The sequence below is a fragment of the Lepidochelys kempii genome, chromosome 6 (genome assembly GCF_965140285.1).
Source record: "Lepidochelys kempii isolate rLepKem1 chromosome 6, rLepKem1.hap1, whole genome shotgun sequence".
Lineage (NCBI taxonomy): Eukaryota > Metazoa > Chordata > Testudines > Cheloniidae > Lepidochelys > Lepidochelys kempii.
Window position 1 is genome coordinate 91,104,211 of NC_136385.1, and position 22,680 is coordinate 91,126,890.

The 22,680-nt window shown below is 41.8% G+C and overlaps 1 protein-coding gene across 6 annotated transcripts in view; it reads left to right on the top strand.

Annotated features, from left to right (window-relative positions):
* Positions 1-22,680, top strand: part of YLPM1 (YLP motif containing 1) — a 93,266-nt gene that overhangs the window by 21,639 nt on the left and 48,947 nt on the right. For 4 of the 6 annotated variants that reach the window (XR_012159494.2, XM_073349185.2, XM_073349184.2 and 1 more), the window contains exons 6-15: positions 5,453-5,573; positions 12,617-13,058; positions 18,045-18,137; positions 18,368-18,551; positions 18,730-18,875; positions 20,055-20,209; positions 21,006-21,068; positions 21,494-21,613; positions 21,936-22,112; positions 22,367-22,450. Coding sequence is in view for 5 of the 6 variants with exons in the window: in XM_073349185.2 (XP_073205286.2) it covers positions 5,453-5,573; positions 12,617-13,058; positions 18,045-18,137; positions 18,368-18,551; positions 18,730-18,875; positions 20,055-20,209; positions 21,006-21,068; positions 21,494-21,613; positions 21,936-22,112; positions 22,367-22,450 (1,585 nt within the window). In the remaining variant the exon portion in view is untranslated. The remainder of the gene's footprint in view (positions 1-5,452; positions 5,574-12,616; positions 13,059-18,044; positions 18,138-18,367; positions 18,552-18,729; positions 18,876-20,054; positions 20,210-21,005; positions 21,069-21,493; positions 21,614-21,935; positions 22,113-22,366; positions 22,451-22,680) is intronic. The other 2 variants (XM_073349183.2, XM_073349182.2) reach the window with 2 other exon arrangements.

A 22,680-nucleotide genomic window follows, 5' to 3' on the forward strand; every position in this document is an offset into this window, starting at 1 on the left:
GAGGACAAAAAATTTTGACTTGATATAAAAGTTAAGAGGAAGCCAATGAGTGCCTGAAGATGACTTTAGCTGTTGCATTCTGAAAACGCTGGAGGTAAGTGATACGGAAATTAGCAAGGGCAGAGAGGAGGAGGTTAGAGTAGTCAAAATGAAAAAGAACCAGTGCGTGTATAAGGATTTTGTTCATAAGAACAGAGGAAAGATCATATTATTTTAGATAACATACAGGAAATTGCAGCAGGAATTTACCAATATGTGAAGAGGGAAGATGCGTGGAAAATCACACACAACTAATAAGGCTGAGTGACTGGGAGGCTATGGTTTTTACAACGTCAGTGGAAAAGGAAGAGGAAGGTGTTTGGGGAAAGATGAGGAACTTCTTTTGCCATATTCAGTTTGTGTTGAGGAGCAAGCATACTGGATAATATTAAGTAATCAGATCTGCAAGAATGTACAGGTGACCCCCAAAATTAAATCTGTCAAATGGGTCATTTAATCTGAGAGTCAGCAAGGCAATACTACTGGTTTGTAGACTGCCTCACGACCTTGGCTTCTTATTGGACCTAACAGGTTTATTAACCAGCCTTGTAGGGGAGTCTCCATGACTCTTTGAGTGAGGAGATTTAAGTATCCATGTGAATAATATCTCCAGCACCTAGGACCAAGATTTTATATTCAGTTTATTACGCGTTTCTGTCCTCACATGCATACTAGACCTGATCTTTAGTCTAGGTTGTAGTGTAGACATAGGTAACATAATCCTGGTCAGCAACTTCCTGGTCAGATAATCTCCTCCTCCAGAGAGGAGCTGCGGTTCTGTCTCTCACCAGGCAGACAAATTGACTGTGCTGGTCTGCCCTTGGAGATTCATGACCTCAGCAAGTTTCCAAAACATTATATTGGAGAATTTTATCCAACCATGGAATCAGAGTGCTGATGATCTCTGTAACCACCTGTTGTCCAGTAGCTTTAACGTGACTGCTGAGCAAGGAATTCCTGTAGTCCTATGCTGCAGACATTAGAGAAACCAATAAATCCTTCTACACAATAGCAGATGCAAAATTTTATCCAAAGGAACTGTTCTGCATAATGACCTGCATAGATTTTGTCTAGTCAGAGCTGTATAATGCAGAGCATAGAACTTCATCCAGTAATTCCTCCAGTTGAGGGAATTTTTCACTACTGTCAAGACCAATAACTTGTTGAGTTAGATCCTATTAGAAAGACATCCATGTTGAGATTTTCAAAAGTGCCTGAGTGAGTTAGGCACCTAAGTCCCTTTGACTTTCAGCCAGTCTTGATTTAAAGACTCCAGATAATGATGAACTAACCATTTTCCTTGATAATCTGTTCTAGTGTTTCACTATTTAAAAGTTGTCTTGTTTCCAGTTTGAAGTTATCTAACTTCAACTTCCAATTATTGCATCTTGTTATGTCAGTACTAGGTTAAAGAGTTCCATAAAGTCTAATGTTTACTTCCAGTGTAGGTACTTAAAGACTCTGATCTAGTAGCTCTTAAGTTTCTCTTTGATCACCAAAATAGATTGTGCTCGTAAGTCTCTCAATGTAACGTATGTTTTCCAGACCTCAAATTAATTTTTGTAGTACTTCTCTGAACCCTCTCCAATTTTTCACAATCATTTTTAAAGTTTAGACATCAGAATTAGACACAGTTTTCCAGTAGTGATCTCACCTGTGCTGTATGTGAAGTTGATATCACCCAGGTATTGTTTCATATTCTCTGTGTATATATAAAGTCTGCTGCAGTTTCCACGATATGCATCCGATGAAGTGAGCTGTAGCTCACGAAAGCTTATGCTCAAATAAATTGGTTAGTCTCTAAGGTGCCACAAGTACTCCTTTTCTTTTTATGTATTTAACATTTCCCTGTTTATGCATCCAAGGATTGGGTTAGCCTTTTTTGCCACTGCTTCACAGTGGAAGCTCATGTTCAGTGGATTATCTAGTGACCCGTAAGTCCTTTTCAGAGTTACTGCTTTCCTGAGGTTTCCACCTCTCACTACCACGCACACATGTCCAGTAAATATGGCTGCCCACATTCTGTGTTCCTAAATGTAGTTCTGTTCTCCTGGTTATTTGCCACCCCACCAATATTTGTCATCTGCAAATTGTATCAGTTGTGGTTTTATATTTTCTTGCAATTTATTGGTAAAAATACTGAACAGAGTTGAGCTGACAACTGATCCCTGTGGGACTCTTGTAGAGTCTTCCTAATTATTGATGATTCCCTGTTAACAATTATGTTTTGAGATCTATCAGTTAGCCAGATCTTAATCCATTTAATATGGATTAATTTGGTTTTGTACAGTGCTTATTTTTTTTATCATGGTTCCTGACTGCCTTCCCTCATTTGAAATCTAGCATCACCCAGTGTGAAGAACTTTGTAAAGTATACTGAGAAAAGATTGACTGGATCAAAGATGGCATCTCCAGTTCTTAGAAATCCTATATGTACCCCTCTTGGTTGGTGGCAGCCAGTCAGGTGCACTTGAGTCTACTGTTGACATAGAACATTAACACCTTCAGAAATAGCAGCCTATCAGCCTTCCTGAAACATGCAGTCGTCCAGCGTGTGTTCAGGAAACCATCACTCAACGTCAATGACTTTGCTGATAACCTTCCCTTCCCAGGCAAAGTGATTGACGTATTGGTGAAAAGCCATCTCCAGCAGCACTTGACCTCTGCTAATATCTTAGAATCTTCCCTGACAGATTTTAGACCAGCGTATGGAACAGAAACAGCACTGGTCACACTGATGGAAAATCTCCTCTTTTTCAAAGACAGTTGGCACACATACATGCTGATGTTAGATCTGTCTGCACCCTTGACCAGCACCCTTTAATTATGAAGTGTTGATGACTCATCTGAGTGACCTGGTGAGATGAGCAGAATTGCATTAAATTGGCTTCCCTCATTCCTGCCATGTCATGTGGGCTATTGCACTTCCTAGAGAGATTTCACATGAGGACTCTCTCAGGGTTTAATGTTGTTTATCCTTCTATTCAACTTTGCCATCCTTTATTAAATTACAATTCTAGGGAAGATTTGAGATACTACGGACCCAATGCCAACAACATGCAGATGTCAGTTAGCTGCAGATCTTCTGTAGATGATGCTATCATCCAGATATCTCAGTACCTGAGAGAGCACTGCTGCTGAATGAAAAACAGTTGACTGAAACAAAACCTGGGAAAGACAGAGGTGATACTGGTGGGAAGAAGAAAATGCTTTGAAGAACTTGCCAAAGTGAAGCATGGTCCTCAAGTTTTTAAGATGCTTGTGAGAGAAAGCATCTTTTTTTCTGTTTCTTGTACAGTGTTCAGCACATCACTGGCACTTAGTAAATAACTGAAGATGTCTACTTTTTCAGTTACAGTGATATGCAGTCTTGGGATGCTACTAGACTCCTCAGTGTCCGTAGATTACTGGATGATGACAGTAGCAAAATATGCTTTTTATTACATCCTTGGCTAGTCAGGAGCATGGCTTCTTAGATGTGGATCTGTCCACGGTGATACAACTAGCTATCACTGCAAAACTCAATTATTCTAATGTGCTGTACCTGGGGTTGAATGTGTGAAGGCAAAAAAAAAACCCCTCACCTGCTGGTTCAAAATGTCATGGTCCACTCGTTAGGCAACAGAGCCTGATGAGAGTTTGCCACTTCAGTTCTCTGCTTGCTGCAGTGGCTCTCTGTCCAAATCCAAATGTAATAAACCAGGGCCCAGCCAACTGATGATCTCAGAGATTGCCCCTTTCCAGGCATCCCATAGCAAAAGCTATGTTCATCATGTAGTCAACCCACAGCTCCAAAATGAGGTTGATGCAGGATTTTACTATCTGCATAATGAAATGTAAAACAATTTCTGCTACATCATTATCACAAGAATCCTGAAGGGTGGCCGAGCAATAATAAACAGCAAAATATTCTTCCAAACCGTTTTCCAAAATCCCTTACCACTGGAAACATTCAGAGGTACCATAATGGTGTAATATAAAGAGAGAGAAAGCTTGGATGGTGCACTGATATCCTGGGTATGGGTGCGTCATGCACATTTGTAGGAAGGAACATCAAAAAAGGAAGAGGTAAACTTATAAATTGGAATGTAAATGAATGAGGTCTTTCAGAGAAGAGTGTAGAAAGAAGAGGAATAGACCTAAGAACAGAGCGTCATGGTTCATCCTCCAGAGGGAACAGGAAGATCAATGAGGGAGCAATATTTGGTAAAGACAAAGTCAAAGGGGTAGGGTGCCCCCACTTTCCTGCATCTGCCATTGCACCCCTTAGGGTGATAATCGCACAAGCTGGATTTTATGCTAAAATGATGAACAGTTAAACAGTTACTGTTGACATTTGTCGTCCTTAGGTTTCAGTTAAAAACACGTTGAAATGAATGGGGGCATTTTCTCCCTCTCTCGAAGCTGTTCTGTTTTCACACTCATAAAGATGATATACCTTGTATTCCCATATGGAAGGTTTTAGCTGCAACCAGAAGTGCTGGAAATGTAATTTTCAAAAAGTGAATGGAAGTTATGATTCTGAAGAATTTAATCTGTCATGGGAACTGGTTTAATACACCAGGTTGGCAGGGACTTTGTCACTTGTGCTTTAGAGAATGGTGTTTAAGGTCTAATAAATTGATACACTGAAACAAGAAGGCTTCATATGTGAAAGCAGATTCTCTCTACAGCGCCAAAGAAAGGGTTCAATTAAAAAAGATTCTGTTGACTGTTTTCCTCAGTTTTCAAGTTAATGCTGGGGAAGTCACCCTTTTGTATCAAACCATATTGAGAGTTGTGTTTTCTACGTTATGCTGACTCTTCTCGTTGCGTACTTAAGAAAGAGCAGATCCTAAGCAGAACAATGCAGTGTAAGTGGCTTGAAATTGATAAGACTCCTTCTGATGATGCTTTGAGACAGAAGCAGTAGTAGAAATGTAGAGAATAGCTTCTCTCAACTTCAGGTGTCTTCAACTAGATCTGTTCTCTGTGCATCTGACAAGTCTGGTATCAGTTGTGTGTTGATCTGGATTTGCCAACCAATGCATTTTTCCAAAGCCGGATGTTAGGGGAGCTCTGAGTTGTTGCAGCTGTTATTATTTATTGTTTGTATTGAGGTGGCACTTAGGAGTCCCAGTCGTGGACCAGGACCCCATTGTGCTAGGCACCCTACAGTCACACAACAAAAGGATGGTCCCTACATCAAAGAGCTTACAATCTAAGTCAAGTCTCTCCCAGTATGCTGGCTGTTGGGGTGCTACCAGCTGCTTGTGTCCTAGCTTATCCCAGTCATAAACTCTGTAGTGGCTATTGATTATTACTACTACTATAATATATTTTGTTGATGTAAGTATCGGTTCCCCCCTGCCTTTTTTTTTAACTGTGCATTTATGCCACAGAATGGTAACACACTTTTGTGATTGATGTGCAGGGAACAAAAAGAACAGCTGCAGAAGTTGAAAGAGTTTGTGCCTGATCCCCACATGCCCCAACTCTCATCACAGGAAACTTCTAGATCACAAACCACAACTACAAGGCCACGTGCCTTTCAGGTAAATGAAATCTGTGCTAAAGGAATGAAATGCTGTTGATAATTCACCTGGGTGTGAACATTAGTTCAAATCTAGAATCTAGCTAAAATAGATATTTCCTGGCTTCTGATGGTGAGGCGAAGCAAACTGAGGTAGGTAACTCATTAAATAATACTTTACACTTAGTCAAATCTCGCAAAACTGTATTTTGGTAACCTACAAACCCAAATGGAAAAAACTTTTGAGCTTGTAGTTGATCTAAACACAAGCCAGTGAGATTCTGCTGCTGTGTTGGGGGCAAGAGTAATGTGTCTAATGACACGCTTCTCATAGACCAGGGGGAACATGACATGCTTTTTCCAGTGTAGGAGCAACATATCAATTCCTAGCATGCCCCAGGCATTCAGGTAATCCCCTGAAGAAGGAGTAGGACATTTATAATTGTCTGATGGTGCTGGTGTTCTGCCCCAGCACTCATTGGGCTACAAACTTCACTTACCTGCGCTGGGCTCTCCCTTCCAGTAGTTCAGATTAGTGAAGTTCTACTGTACATTTGTTTGATACAATATTCTTGTATATTTGTATGTGTGTGTTTCACATACTTGTTAATCTGAAGTATGGATATGGATCAAAGTAGTTCAGTTATTTGTAGGGAGGATAGGAGAAGATATCTTAATTTTACACTTTTAAAAAGTTAAATTAAGAAGTTTTGCCCTGTCACCCAGATCACTCTGCTTGAACACTGTATACCTTTCCCCTGTCCTTCATCTCTTTATCTTTTTAGATCAGAGGTTCTCAAACTCTGGTCCGCAGACCATCAGTGGTCCGCGAGCTCCGTTAAGGTGGTCTGCAGATAGTTCTCTCTAAGGTGCACGCCTGGGTGGCCGCACATGAAAGAATGAAGGGCCACCCACCTAATTAGTGGAGTGGCTCAGGCATGGCTCCACTAATTAGGTATCTAGACCCTGGAGAAGGCGGACATGTAAGGTGAGGTGGTGGCACTGGGGGGAATAGGGGTAGATGGGAGCGAACAATGGGGTGAGAAGAAGGGGTAGGGGAATTTGGGACATGCAGGGCTGCAGAAGCCAGAGAAACAGGTGACTTTCCCCAGCTCTAGGGCTGCGGCTGCCGGAGAGAGATGGCCCTCCTTCCCAGCCTCAGCTGGGGAGCTGCCGCGGTAGACCCTTCTTCTTCCCAGCCCTAGCTCAGGGGCTGCTGTGGTGGGGGAGAGAGGAGGAGAGACACCCCCCCACCCTCTTCCAGCCCCAGCTTGGTGGCTGCTGGGGCAAGGGAGAGAGGACACATCCATCACATTAGAAAGGTGAGACTACTGATATTAAAATATGAGTTGAGTGCTTTTATTTGTAGAACAAAAAAACGTTAATTATTATAAGTTTTTTTTATATAGCACTTTTATCCAAAGCACTTTACAATAGTTAGTTAACGGTACAAACAACATTTGGAAAGATCATTAAGTGGTCCGTCGAGACCCTCAGCAATTTTCAAGTTATCCGCAGGGAAAAAAGGGTTTGAGAACCACTGTTTTAGATTATAAACTCTTTGGAACAGGGACTATCCCCTCCTTTGTGTTTGGAAAGCACCCACTGAATAATGGGTATAATAATATACTACTTAAATCACCATACTGCTAAAACTGTTTAAATCATTTTACAAACATGACTGAATCCTATCAGCACATCCATGAAGTAGGTAAATAAATATTAGACACTGATTGGCAGAAGAGCATGAAATCTGCTCACCCATTTTCTTCTAGATTGTCTGTTTTCCAGATGTTGAAGCAACTCAGCTTCTGTGTTTCTCAGCAACCTTTGGCACAGGCTCTGTGTAGGAAGCTAGAAGAGTAATTTTTTCTTCAGTGTACACAAACTGTGCTTTCCATATGTAGGCCTGACTTGACATGAGTAATTGGACATGGGTGAGGCCTCATTTCGTGGGAAACAGGGTTAGGGAGGTAAATAGATCAACAGCCTGGAAACAGAATGTCTGTACTAGCTAAGGTAAGGGGGAACTATTTATAATGGAAAAAATAATGGAATAAGATAAGTTGGGAGCAAAGACTAGGTAAAGAGTAAGTCATATATGGACAGAGCATGCTGTACAGGGATTGCTTCCTACAGAGTAACCAAGCCAATCCCAAAACGTGTAATGCAATGTATTATGTAAATGTACATAAAGGAAGAGGCTTGCTGCCTAACTTTGGATGTGTGGTATGCTTTATACCAGGGATGACCAACCTGAATGGGAGAAGGAGCCAGAATTTACCAATGTACATTGCCAAAGAGCCACAATAATACGTCAGCAGCCCCCCATCAGTTCCCCGCTCCCAGTGCCTCCCACCCACCAGCGGCCTAGCCGATCAGTGCCTCCCCCTCCCTCTTTGCACCTCCCAATCAGCTGTTTTGTGGCGTGCAGGAGGCTCTGGGGGTATGGGGGAGGAGTGAGGGCATGGCAGGCTCAGGGGAGGGTGCGGGAAGGGATGGAGTAGGAGCAGGGCCTGTGGCAGAGCCAGGGGTTGAGCAGTGAGCACCACCCAGCACATTGGAAAGTTGGCGCCTGTATCTCCAGTCCCAGAGTCGGTGCCTATACAAGGAGCCGCATATTAACTTCTGAAGAGCCGCATGTGGCTCCAGCAGAGCTTTGCCATTCATTTGTATTTATCATAGAATCATAGGACTGGAAGGGACCTCGAGGTCATCTAGTTCAGTCCCCTGCACTCATGGCAGGACTAAGTATTATCTAGACCATTCCTGACAGGCATTTGTCTAACCTGCTCTTAAAAATCTCCAGTGATGGACATTCCATGACCTCCCTTGGCAATTTATTTCAGTGTTTAACCACCCTGACAGTTAAGAAGTTTTTTCCTAATGTTCAACCTCCCTTGCTGCAATTTAAGCCCATTGCTACTTGTCCTATCCTCAAAGGTTAAGAAAAACAATTTTTCTCCCTCCTTGTAACAACCTTTTATGTACTTGAAAACCGTTATCATGTCCCCCCTCAGTCTTCTCTTTTCCAGACTAAACAAACCCAGTTTTTTCAATCTTTCCTCATAGGTCATGTTTTCTAGACGTTTAATCATTTTTGTCACTCTTCTGTGGACTCTCTCCAGTTTGTCCTCATCCTTCCTAAAATGTGGTACCAAGAACTGGACACAATACTCCAGTTGAGGCCTAATCAGCACAGAGTAGAGTGGAAGAATTATTTCTCGTGTCTTGCTTACAACACTCCTGCTAATACATCCCAGAATGATATTTGCTTTTTTTTTTTTTTTTGCAACAGCGTTACACTGTTTACGTTACACTGTTTACTCATATTTAGTTTTTGGTCCACTATTTAGCTTTTGGTCCTTTCTGCAGTACTCCTTCCTATGCAGCCATTTCCCATTTTGTATGTGTGCAACTGATTGTTCCTTCATAAACGGAGTACTTTGCATTTGTCCTTATTGAATTTCATCCTGTTTACTTCAGGCCATTTGTCCAGATCATTTTGAATTTTAATCCTATCCTCCAAAGCACTTGCAACCCCTCCCAACTTGGTATCGTCTGCAAACTTTATAAGTGTACTCTCTGTGCCATTATCTAAATCATGATGAAGATATTGAACAGAACCCAGACCAAGAACTGATCCCTGCGGGACCCCACTCGTTATGCCCTTCCAGCATGACTGTGAACCACTGATAACTATTCTGTGGGAACTGTTTTCAAACCAGTTTTGCACCCACCTTACATCTAGGTTGCATTTCCCTAGTTTGTTTATGAGAAGGTCATGCGAAACCATATCAAAAGCTTTACTAAGGTCAAGATATACCACATCTACCTCTTCCCCCTATCTACAAGGCTTGTTACCCTATCAAAGAAAGCTGTCAGGTTGGTTTGACACGATTTGTTCTTGACAGATCCATGCTGACTGTTACTTATCACCTTATCATCATCTAGATGTTTGAAAATTGATTGCTTAATTATTTGCTCCATTATCTTTCCGGGTACAGAAGTTAAGATGACTGGTCTGTGATTCCATGGGTTGTCCTTATTTTCCTTTTAATAGATTGGCACTATATTTGCCCTTTTCCAGTGTTCTGGAATCTATCCCATCTTCCATGACTTTTCAAAGATAGGTTTCAGAGTGGTAGCCGTGTTAGTCTGTATCAGCAAAAACAATGAGGAGTCCTTGTGGCACCTTAGAGACTAACAAATTTATTTGGGCATAAGCTTTCGTGGGCTAGAACCTATTTCATCAGATTCATGGAGTGGAAAATACAGGAGCAGGTATAAATAAATGAAAAAATGTGAGTTGCCTTACCAAGTGTGAGGTCAGTCTAACGAGACAATTCAACTGACAGCAGGCTACCAAGGGAGGAAAAATAAGAGACTGGGAGTGATTGGATCATTACAAAACCTAAACCTAATTTCCCCAATACTAATTTCCCCCAACTGTTACTCACTCCTTCTTGTCAACTTTCTGAAATGGGCCACTCTCATTAGCACTTCAAAAGTTATTTTTCCTTCCTTGGTATCCTGCTGTCAATTGAATTGTCTCGTTAGACTGACCTCACACTTGGTAAGTCAACTCACATCTTTTCATGTAGTTATACTTGCTCCTGTATTTTCCACTCCATGCATCTGATGAAGTGGGTTCTAGCCCACGAAAGCTTATGCCCAAATAAATTTGTTAGTCTCTAAGGTGCCACAAGGACTCCTTGTTGTTTTTTAAAAGATAATCACTAATGGCTCAGATATCTCCTCAGTCAGCTCCTTGAGTTTCTAAGATGCATTTCATCAGGCCCTGGTGACTTGAAGACATCTCACTTGTCTAAGTAATTTTTTACTTGTTCTTTCCCTATTTTAGCCTTTTCTGATCCTACCTCATTTTCACTGGTATTCATTATGTTAGACATCCAATCACCACCAACCTTCCCGATGAAAACCAAAATAAAGAAGTCATTAAGCACCTCTGCCATTTCCACATTTTCTGTTGTTATCTTCCCCCCACCACCCCATTGAGTAACGGGCCTACCTTGTTCTTCCTCTTGCTTCAAATGTATTTGTAGAATGTTTTCTTGTTACCCTTTGTGTCCCTAGCTAGTTTGATCTCGTTTTGTGCCTTGACCTTTCTAATTTTGTCCCTACATACTTGTGTTATTTGTTTATATTCTTCCTTTGTAATTTGACCTAGTTTCCACTTTTTGTAGGACTCACTTTTGATTTTTAGATCATTGAAGATTTCCTGGTTAAGCCAGTGTGGTCTCTTGCCATACTTCCTATCTTTCCCACACAGTGGAATAGTTTGCTCTTGTGCCCTTAATAATTTCTCGCTGAAAAATTGCCAACTGTCTTCAGTTGTTTTTCCCCTTAGACTTGCTTCCCATGGGATCTTACCTACCAACTCGCTGAGTTTGCTAGTCTGCCTTCTTGAAATCCATTGTCTTTATTTTGCTGTTCTCCCTCCTACCATTTCTTAGAATCATGAATTCTATCATTTCATGATCGCTTTCACCCAAGCTGCCTTCCACTTTCAAATACTCAACCAGTTCCTCCCTATTTGTCAAAATCAAATCTAGAACAGCCTGTCCCCTAGTAGCTTTCTCCACCTTTGTTACAAAGTTTTACAGTGCTTCTTTTAATTTGTCATGTTGAGTATTGTAACTGTTATGGGAGCGGGGTGGTCAGACTATGGACCTTGTGGTGAATAAAGGAGTACATTATCCATGTAACCTAGGAGAGCCAGGAGGTTGATGTTAGCTGAACAGAAAGCAAGTTTTCTCTAGGGTGAGCCAAGGAGCTGGCGTTAACTCTGGAGAGGGTGGATTTTTGCTGGGAGTTGTCAAGAAGCTGGCAATAGCTGTAGATAGGGTGTATGTACACAAGAGCAAGAGAGGTAACTGTAGTGTCGGAAGCTCTGTTTATACTAGGAAGTTTACTAATTGTGGGCAGTGGGTGTTGCTGAATACAGTTTAACTGCAAGACTAGAATGACCAAACCATGATCACAGCTTTTTCTGACCAGTCCTCTATTAGGGTTTGTGAAACAGTGCAGAATATGGTTTACTCTAGTGTACAGTTGCACTTAAATCATTTTCAGCACTGGTTCAGCTGCACCTGGTGTCCGCAATGGATACATTTTTAGTATAGATGCCGTCTTAGACCTGCTGCTGTTTAGAGGCAATTCTTCTTCACATATCTATAAAGTAAAATTTAGCTGAGAGAAACAGCCTGGAAGGTGCTTTGGCTAAAGAGAGAGCTTAATTTGGTAAGGTCATTTTGGATGAGAGAACAGTTACGTTAAGACTTTATTCATATTTGACTTAATGGATTTAGAGGTTTCAAGTAGTGAGCACACACCAACCAATCCAGAATGGCTGTTCTTCTTGGGATATCAGTGTGTAGTTTTGTCCTCCTATGAGGGGACCTGAAAATGCTAATGGTTAGGAATGTGTGAATTACAGACTGTTATGAAAGCACCCTTCTCAGCTGGGACTAGAGGTCTGCTCAGGCCCAATTTTAAAGACCAACCTGGGCCTGAATCTGACCCTGGCACAGCCGACCTGAACCTGACCTGAGAGTGTCAAGTCCTTTTCTGGCCCACCCGGACCTGACACTTTCCCCTGAAACTGTATTGCCGCCACCACTGCCTTGTCTTGGGGGTTGTCCTGCGGGGGACTTCCTACTCCCCATGCCTGGTGAACGTGATCAATCACCGGCCACCTTCTGCTCACGGGGTTGGTGTGGCAGCAGCTGTGTACTCCACTCCTGTCAGCTACCACTGCTTTGCTGCACTGTGTGTGCTGTGGAGTGAGAGGCACTGTGACTTGTAAGAGTGATAACTCTCTAGCAGACACAGTGCAGCCAAGTGGCAGGACCCGGAATCCGTTTCCATGATGCCAATCCCACAGGTAGGAGGAGATGATCTGAGCCGACCTGACCTGAACCCTACACTTGTAGCTGGGTCCTGTTGTGTTTGGGTCAGGTTTGCAAGGCTTAATGGGACACAAGTTGGTCAGAGGGCTTTGTTTACTGTTTTCACATAGGGTGAAATGTTTCCCATGTTTAGGCATCTTCTCAGCTGCCACCTGAGACACCAATAGAATCTCAGCCTATCAAACCTTCTCCTGCTGTTATTATAAAGCCACCAGTGTTGTTCAGGCAGCCCACCCTGGTGACGAGGCCAGGTGCCCCGGTGACAAGGCCAGGTGCTCCGATTCCGGCTTCAGCTACAACCTCAAGTCAGGCTCCTGCAATAAAGCCAACATCTGGTGCTGTGAAACAGGAACGTTGGGATGAGGATTCTTTTCATGGACTCTGGGATACCAGTGAAGATAAAGGAGCAAATTTGGAGTATGCATTATGTAAACCAGAATCAGTGCTGCCACATACAGTGTCATCTTCTGGGAAAATACCTCCTCCAGGTCATACTCCCATTCCATCATCTGTACCATCATCAATTCCTAAACCACCTCTAATTCAACAGACTGTGGACTATGGCCATGGGCGGGGTGAGTAATGGAAAAAATAATTTTGCCTCTAATACAGGACCACTTAAACAAAACTTTTTATTTCTAAAGGGACGTGCTCTGAGTGTTATTTACCACACATAGTATGCCCAGAATCTTAACACAATCCCTGTGTAAGATCTGTACATCATTATGTAGTGCCAAATACCTCAGCTGCAGTGAGGTTGAAAGTTGTTGCTATATGATTGATCTCCTCACTTAAATAATTAGACTGCACTCATGAGTAGGGCCCTACCAAATTCACGGTCCCATTTTGATCAATTTCACAGTCATAGGATTTTTAAAACCTTAAATTTCACAATTTCAGATATTTAAATCAGAAATTTCACAGTGTTGTAACCAGGTGTGTATGTGGGTGGCGGTCCCGATCCCAGGGAAACAGGGTAGTGGGGGGATCGCAAGGCTATTGGAGGGGGCGTCACGGTATTGCCATCCTTACTTCTGTGCTGCTGCTGGTGGTGGTGCTGCCTTCAGAACTAGGCGGCCAAAGAGGACTGGCTGCTGGCTGGGAGCCCAGCCGTGCAGAGGTAAGGGTAACATGATATGGTATTGCCACCCTTATTTCTGTGCTGCTGTTGGCAGCAACACTGCCTTCAGAGCTGGGTGGCCGGAGAGTGGCGGCTGCTGGCTGGCAGCCCAGCTCTGAAGGCAGTGCCGTTGCCAGCAGCAGCACAGAAGTAAGGGTGGCAATACCATATCATGCCATCCTCACTTCTGTGCTGCTGCTGGAGACAGTGCAGCCTTCAGAACTGGGCTGCCAGCCAGCAGTAGCAGAGCTTTCTGCAGCTGGGGGAGGTTCCCAGAGGTGAGTCTGACCTGACCGTGGGATCAGCCTATTCAGGGGAAGTGGAAGTCCCATCCCTCCCCAGCCTGGCCAGAACTAGCAGCTGGACCCTAGTGTACCATAGGAGCCCCCAGCTTGCGCACCCCAGCCTTTCCCCTCCTCAGCTCCAGGCCCAGCACTTGGGAGCTAAAGGGACCTTGGGCTGACTGTGTGTGGGGGCAGGGTGTGTAACCATAGCACCCTGAGCTTTCGCCCGCCCATAAGGCCAATCCTTCTGCCCCACTCCCCCCCTCCCCCCCAAAAAAAAGAAGTGATGATCCTCTCCCCTCTGCTTGAGTTTACTTTTTCCTTCCATGGTGTGATGTTGAGGTGCTTCACATGAATTAAATTGATTATTGCCACCTCTGGTTCTAATCAATACTAGCCCATGTGATAGAATCACAAAACAGTATATCATAACCAATACAATATTGATACTCTACAGGTCTTTTTATCTGTTAGATCACCTGTAATAAAATGGACCACTTTTTGAATGCCTACAAGTAGAACATCTAATGCTATTGTTCTTTTATTATTTGTCTGTGTATTGCCCAAAGTAGATGAGGAGCTCTGCAGGCAGGAATGAAGATAAATGCCTTCCCCTCAAGAGTTTACAACTTATATCATGAAGAATGATGGATGGGGTTCAGATTTAATACTGAATTTCCCACAGCTAAAATTTAATATGAAGCTTTTAGTTGAGAGTTAATTTCCCATGGTTTTACACTGCTTTAAAAAGAGAGAGATTCTGCTCAAATGCAGTTACTTTTAAAATGAGTGTTGTGGTATAGCTAGCTTTATTGTCTCTGCAACTTGCCAGTAGTTATTTGGAGCAGAAATGATCCCATGATTTGAATATTTTATTAAAAATTGTTAGAAAACTGACAGGAATCTAAACTAGCTACTTCAGTTACTGTTGTCTACATACTGGTATCTCTCTGACAACTATAGGGTATGGCTACACTGCAGTTAAAAACCTGCAGCTGGCCAGGCTAAGGCGCTGTTTAATTGCAGTGTAGATGTTCAGGCTCGGGCTGGCGCATGGGATCTAGGACCCTGCAAGGTGGGAGGATCCCACAGCTAAACTCCTTAAGGAGGGAAATATGTTGCCTTGGGAAAATGACCCACCAGTTCAGTTTTAAAACTGAGCTGCTTTTCAGCTACTTTTTTTAAAGTTTGTACTTTTATGGGGCTTTTTGTTAGGCTATAAAACAACCAGAAACAGACTGTTAGCTACTACAGTAGATAAAACTGGGCTATTTTAAAAAAAAAAAACAAAAAACAACCCATAAGCTCCCCTTATTATCTGTGCCCTGACCAACTACTTCCTGCGGTCCAGTTCTGTGCTTTCCTGCTTGTGTTTTAGGCTTTTCCGCAGCTGTAACCTTCCAGTTTGTGCTGCTGTCCCTAGTCTCTTCAGCCAGAGACCGTTTATGGGAAAGGAAGAGAGGGTGTATGTGTGGCATTATTCCCCCAGCAGCTATCCTGTTTGAATCACTCCCTCCTTTCTTTCCATTGGCGTGTAGAGTGTACAACACATTTTAACTTTTGACAGTTAAACTCCCCTTTCCTTTAATTTCAACAGTAGTAAAAGATGTTTCAATTATTTTCAATAGAATATTTGGTTATTTACTTCTACTTACAAAATTTTCAATCTTGAAACAACTAGCTTTTTTAAAAAAAGTAACTTTTTAAAAATTGCAGCTGCTTTGAATTACACAAATGCTATAAAAACTCCTCCTATTTAAATGTTTTACATCCATGAAATTTCAACAGGGAAAGTCAGAATATTTTTAATTAAAAATTTAAAAATATGCAGTTCTGAGATGAGATTTTGTGTTGAATTTGAGCCATGAACATTTTAACTCTCCTAGGAACCCAGGGTTTTGTTGCACTGTATTTTTCTGTGGAAGAGTCAAATTCCATTCCAGTAATACAATAATAAAAGGACTTCACTGCAGTCCTGTTTGTTTCACCACTGGCCTTCAGTGGTATACACCAGAAAAAAAAATGCAGACATTGGCTTAACTGTAGCATTGCTAAGGCGTTCCTTTCTGTTTGGATCACTCTCCAGAGAAGTTTAGCTAGCTCTTTTCTATATCTTTAATGGAATTAATGAAAAAAGTATATGGGGAAAAATACATTGGAACATAAGAACGGCCATACTGGGTCAGAACAAAGGTCCATCTAGCCCAGTATCCTGTCTTCCAACAGTGGCCAGTGCCAGGTGCCCCAAAGGGAATGGACAGAACAGGTAAACATTAAGTGATCCATCCCCTGTCACTCATTTCCAGCCTCTGGCAAACAGAGGGTAGGGACACCATCCCTGCCCATCCTGGCTAATAGCCATTTATGGACCTATCCTTCATGGATTTATCTAGTTTTTTTTTTTTTTTTTTTTTTTAATCTTGGTATAGTCTTGGCCTTCACAACATCCTCTGGCAAAGAGTTCCACAGGTTGACTGTGTGTTGTATGGAGAAATACTTCCTTTTGTTTGTTTTAAACCTGCCTATTAATTTCATTGAGTGACCCCTAGTTCTTGTCTTATGCGAAGGAGTAAATAACACTTCCTTATTTACTTTCTCCACACCAGTCATGATTTTATAGACCTCTATCATATCCCCCCTTAGTCATCTCTTTTCCAAGCTGAAAAGTCTCAATCTCATTAATCTCTCCTCATACAGAAGTTGTTCCATACCCCTAATCATTTTTGTTGCCCTTTTCTGAACCTTTTCCAATTCCAATGTATCTTTTTTGAGATACAGCAACCACAACTGCACGCAGTATTCAAGATGTGGGCCTACCATCAATTTATATAACAGTAATGTGATGTTTTCTTTCTTATTATCTATCCCTTTCCTAATGATTCCCAACATTCTGTTAGCCTTTTTGACTGTCGCTGCACATTGAGTGGATGTTTTCAGAGAACTATCCACAATGTTGCCAGGGTCTCTTTCTTAAGTGGTAACAGATAATTTAGACCCCATCATTTTATATGTATAGTTGAGATTATGTTTTCTATTGTGCATTATTTTGCATTTATCAACATTGAATTTCATCTGCCATTTTGTTGCCCAGTCACCCCGTTTTGTGAGATCTCTTTGTGACTCTTCACAGTCTGCTTTGGACTTAACTACCTTGAGTAGTTTTGTATCATCTTTAAATTTTGCCACCTCATTGTTTACCCTTTTTTTCCAGATCATTTATGAATATGTTTAATAGTACTGGTCCCAGTACAGAACCCTAGGGGACACGACTATTTACTTCTCTCTATTCTGAAAACTGACCATTTATTCCTACCCTTTGTTTCCTATCTTTTAACCAGTTACTGGTCCATGAGAGGACCTTCCCTCTTATCCCATGACAGCTTACTTCACTTAAGAGCCTTTGGTGAGGGACCTTGTGAAAGGCTTTCTGAAAATCTAAGTACACTATATCCACTGGATCACCCTTGTCCATATGTCTGTTGACCCCCTCAAAGAATTTTAGTAGATTGGTGAGGCATGATTTCCCTTTACAAAAACCATGTTGACTATTCCACAACAAATTATGTTAATCTATGTGTCTGACAATTCTGTTCTTTACTATAGTTTCAACCAGTTTGCTGGTACTGAAGTGAGGCTTACTGGCCTGTGTAATTGCTGGGATCACCTCTGGAATGCTTTTTAAAAATTGGCATCACATTATGTATCCTCCAGTCATTTGGTACAGAAGCTGATTTAAATGATAGGTTACAAACCATAGTTAGTAATTCTGCAATTTTTCATTTGAATTCCTTCAGAGCTCTTGGGTGAATACCATCTGGTCCTGGTGACTTATTACTGTTTAACTTATCAATCTGTTCCAAAACCCCCTCTAATGACACCTCAGTCTGGGACAGTTTCTCAGATTTGTCACCTAAAAATTAAATTAAATTATTTTTTTCTTATGTGAGTTGTTTGTTGCTCTAAGTGGTATTCAGTTAACATTAATGTAGCACAAACATTCTTTATACAGCAGGTCACTAATATATACTTAGGCCTAGTTACCCTCTGATCACTTTGAATGCCACTATGTCATTGCTTTTAGAGAGGGGAGGAGATGGATGAGGGATGCAATTTGGGACAATATCCTTACTTATTTTCTTGTCAAATTTCTTTACCAGATATAACCACCAGTAAAGTTGAACAAATTCCCTATGGGGAGAGAATAACTCTGCGTCCAGAACCTTTGCCTGAGAGACAGCCATTTTCAAAAGGTAGGCACTGCTTGGCTAATTCTGATATCCTTTGAGAAAGGTAGGCAAGCATCATGTGGATAGCCGAGAACACTAAACTTTTGTTCCATGCTAGAGATTGTGTGCTGCTTTCTTCTTTTAGAAGCCCATAACTATAACATTATTCCTATGCTTTTCCTGTTCCCTTGGAGTTTTTTTAAGGATTGGCTTATATTTTTACAGTTCAAATTTTGGGGGTTTCTTTTTTTCAGAACATCCAGGCCAGCGGGATCGTTACAACAGAGAGAGGGATCGTGAGTCTTACTTTGAGCGTCAAGGCAATGCAAACACAGATTACCGAGATTTTAAAAGGGAGCGGGAACTGCACAGAGACCGAGGCTCAGGAGACTATGATCGAGAGAGGTTTGAGAAAGAACGCCATCTTCGAGAGGACAGGTATGCAGCGCAGGACAAGCTGGATCATAGTTGTATCCACATGATTGATGCTGTATTAGGTGCTGTCAGACTGTCAGTTTCATTTGAAGGACATATGTTTGTATACTGATTGGGAATTCAGAGCTGCGCTCTGTAGTCGAAATCTCAGAGCTATGCAAAATGCTGTCTCTTCTGGCAGGGCACCTCCAACTGGACCGTCAAGGACTCAGTCTTACCGTGACAAGAAAGACCATCCTTCCTCAAGGCGAGGGGGCTTTGAAAGACCGTCATACGAACGAAAGCCTGATCGCCCGACCTATGATCATGGACCTTCCATGTTTGGAGGTATAGTTCCTTAGCCCCAAAGTAATACTACAATGTTGGGAAAATGAAACCAGGAAGGTAGATCACAAGAAGATGTATTACTTCATTATGGATATAAATGTTAGTGGCATTTATCAGGGCAGTGTCTGTCTTGTTCTTGTGATCTTCTGTCTCTCACTGGTTATGACATCTAGAAAGTAGCAGTGAGATATTTTGCCCACCAGTTATACAGATGTCTGTGATCAGAACTGCTTAGGACTGCAGTTGTGGCTCACTTGGTATTGACATCTATAAAGTGACATCTGACACTAAAAGTGCAACACTATTTCAAGACCCTGTGTGATCATATGCAGTAATCGTGACTCCATGGGCTGAGTTGATTTGATTTCAGTTTTCAGAAGTCAGAGGGAGGAGGTTATGAGAGTCCACACCTCTCAAAAGCAAGAATCCCACAGATCAATATCATGTAATAAGAATGATAAACTGTCCATCTTGGACTTATAATAAACTCAGCACAGTGGTCTCTGAGCACCTGAGTGGAAGTGAATCAGAACAAAACTATCAGAACCACCTGGGAGTTTTTAGAACTTCATCACACCCTTATGTAGTATGGATTCCAATAAAAGAATTTCCCATAGTATTCCGAGTTGGATCTGACTTCTTTTCCCTGCTTTGCAGAATTGTGAATTAATCACAGACATTACAAAGACCAGTCCGTTTTCCTTGTATATATGGACTGAATAAAGATGCTTAGCATTTATATAGGGGATTTACATATGCAAAGCTATTTATAAACATTCATTCAGCCTCAGAACTCCCCGGGAATGTATGTCATTATTATCCCCATTTTACAGTTTACAAAGAGGTTAAGCGACTTTCCAAAGGCCACAGAGGAAGTCACTGGTAAAGCTGAGACTTGAACTAAAATCTTGTATTCCAGTCTTGTTGTTCTTTGACTATTTCATTCTGCCTTTTGGAAATATGGTCATATTTCTGTCAGTACAGATTTTCTGTTTTTATGGCATTGGCTAAATGAGACTGTCTGTCTTCTCTACCAATCAGATCTTAAATTTTGGCTAAAGCACACAGTCTCAGAAATCACTGGGGTCTGTTAGAATCCTGTGAACTGAGATTTCTGATTTAGATTTCTGATTTTAGTGAGCTGAGAAAATACTTGTGTGCAATTACTGAAATTTGTAGGTGACCGGAGAAATTACCCTGAGGAGAGGATGCCTATTTCTGCTCCATCAGTACCCCGCCAGCCACCCCCTGCTCCCCGGGTAGAGAGGAAACCAGAGTCTAAGAACGTGGATGATATTTTGAAGCCACCAGGACGGGACAGCAGGCCAGAAAGGGTGAGTAGCATGGAGCTGCTATCCATTCTGAAGGCAACAAACAGTGTTAAGGGGCCTCTATTCTGATACATTTCCCATTTGCAGTATGCATGTTTCTGAAGCAAATCCCTGCCCCATCTAAAGCCACTGAATAATTTGTGAACCCCAAAACTGGGAGCAGATTGAACATCTAAAACGTAACTTGTTAATTTTGGTGTTCTCATAGACCAAGTAAGGACTGCAGGAAATGGTTTGGGAAAAAAGCTATGAAGGTTCACTTTGGGGAGCTCCAAGAAGGCTTTGCTGATGATACAAATAGAATAACACAACATAATCAGGTGGAATACATCTGAGATTTAAACCTCTTGGATTTGGGAGAGCAAGAAGAGGATTCCTATTAATTGACAATATTTATGAGTTTCAGAATTCTTTCTGAGACCAGTGTTCGACTGTGGTACGTGGGAGGGATGGGTTGGCCATATGCTGTAGGGAGGGGTGTACATACATTGGCAAAGGATTGTATAGTTAAGGTAGGCTCATACTACTAACTTTATTTTAACAAATGCTATGCAATCTTACATTATAGGGCCAGATCTTCAGCAGGTGTCTGCTGAGGTTATGGTTCTTACTGGGCACAATAAAAACAGTTAAGGAACATGCCATAGTGCTGGCTCTCTTTTGTGATACTGTATCCAATGGGTATGCAAGATTGTGAGCCGGAGCACGTTGGTTGGTAGATAGGTCACATCCGATACTCAGGGGTTCTGCTGAATGCAGCCCAAAAAGTTGTCTTTCTCTTATGCTGTCTTTATATCAGATTGTCATCATAATGAGAGGATTGCCTGGCAGTGGAAAGACACATGTAGCAAAACTCATCCGGGTAAGTAGATAAATAGCTACTTTCCTATATGTTGCCAGACTCTTAACTGTAAAACATCAGCATATCTCTAGGAATGTGCCTCTACGTGCACACTTCTTCTCTCCTTTCCTTCTATTTCTTCAGTTAACATGGGGAGATCATATTAGGTCGGTCCCTTGGAAGAAACAATCTTGGATCTGGAAACTCAGTCTCTAATTGCTTTAGATTCTAGTTCTTCAAATGATTGGGTATCCCCTCCCAGAACTAGAGGGAAAGGCAGCTGGGATGACTGAAATAAAAAGAAAGGTGTTCAGTTGCAACAGATAGTAAAATGTTCTTTTCTTTCTCTTACTGAATGTGGATCAGGTTGCTGGGGTGTGCTCTGGGCATACTGAGGGCCCACATTGTAGAATGGAATTTGTATTCCTTGGTTATTTCCTTCCCAGGACAAAGAGGTGGAGTGTGGAGGACCGGCACCCAGAGTTCTCAGCCTGGATGACTATTTCATCACCGAAGTGGAGAAAGAGGAGAGAGACCCAGATACAGGAAAAAAAGTGAAAAAGAAGGTATACTCCATTTGTGGCTCTGTTGATTTAAATCTCTGCTTGAGAAAGGAAGGAAAGTGTATTTTTAAGGGAGGCACATAACAATGTAATTACAATTAGGGCTGGAACCTGATGTTTCGATGCAGTGGTGTTCTTTTGAACAAGGCATTTCTATGTGTGGCCAAATTAGAGCTAATCTGTGGGCAAGTTCTTTAGAAAGGTACATACAAATGGAAGTTTGGTTCTGCTGCCCTTATGCTCAGTGGTTGTGATATCAGGATTTGAACTCCAGCTGTTTTAGAACTCCTGCTTGCTCTTGACCTGCCTTTTGTCCTGGACCCAGGTGATGGAGTATGAGTATGAAGCCGATATGGAAGAGACCTACCGCACCAGTATGTTTAAAACTTTCAAAAAGACCTTGGATGATGGCTTCTTCCCTTTCATTATCCTGGATGCCATCAATGACAGGGTGCGCCATTTTGAGCAGTTCTGGAGTGCAGCGAAAACCAAGGGCTTTGAGGTAATGTCAGGAGTCATTCGCACTCACTAGTACCTCTAAAACAATGAGCCCTCTTTCAGGAAAAGGAAACCAAATGGAACCCCCAGTCAGTCCTGCTGGTGTTTAGTATTAAATGCTCACTCATTTATCAGTGTATACATCTTCTGCACGTGCAGCTCAGACGTACATTCACTGTATGGGAAAATTGCTTTAGATAGTAACATATTAATTTCCTGATGAGTTTATGGTGTCTAATACTAATTTTCTCTTTCTAGGTGTATTTAGCTGAGATGAGTGCAGATAACCAGACTTGTTCCAAGAGGAATATCCATGGACGCAAGCTAAAGGAGATCAATAGGGTAACTGTATATAGAAGTGGAGTCACAAGGGTTATTCAAGTTAAATTTCTTTGGGCTTTCAGGTCCATTGATGTTGGTGAAACCTCATATTGTTTTAGAACAAATATATCCCTCACTGTGTTGAAGATGGGCCCATAACCCCTGTAATTATTTCAGTAGGATAGCTGCAATGTAACTGTACTCAAGAAAGTTCTGATCACTCCTGATCAAAGACCCACTTTTTCAATGTG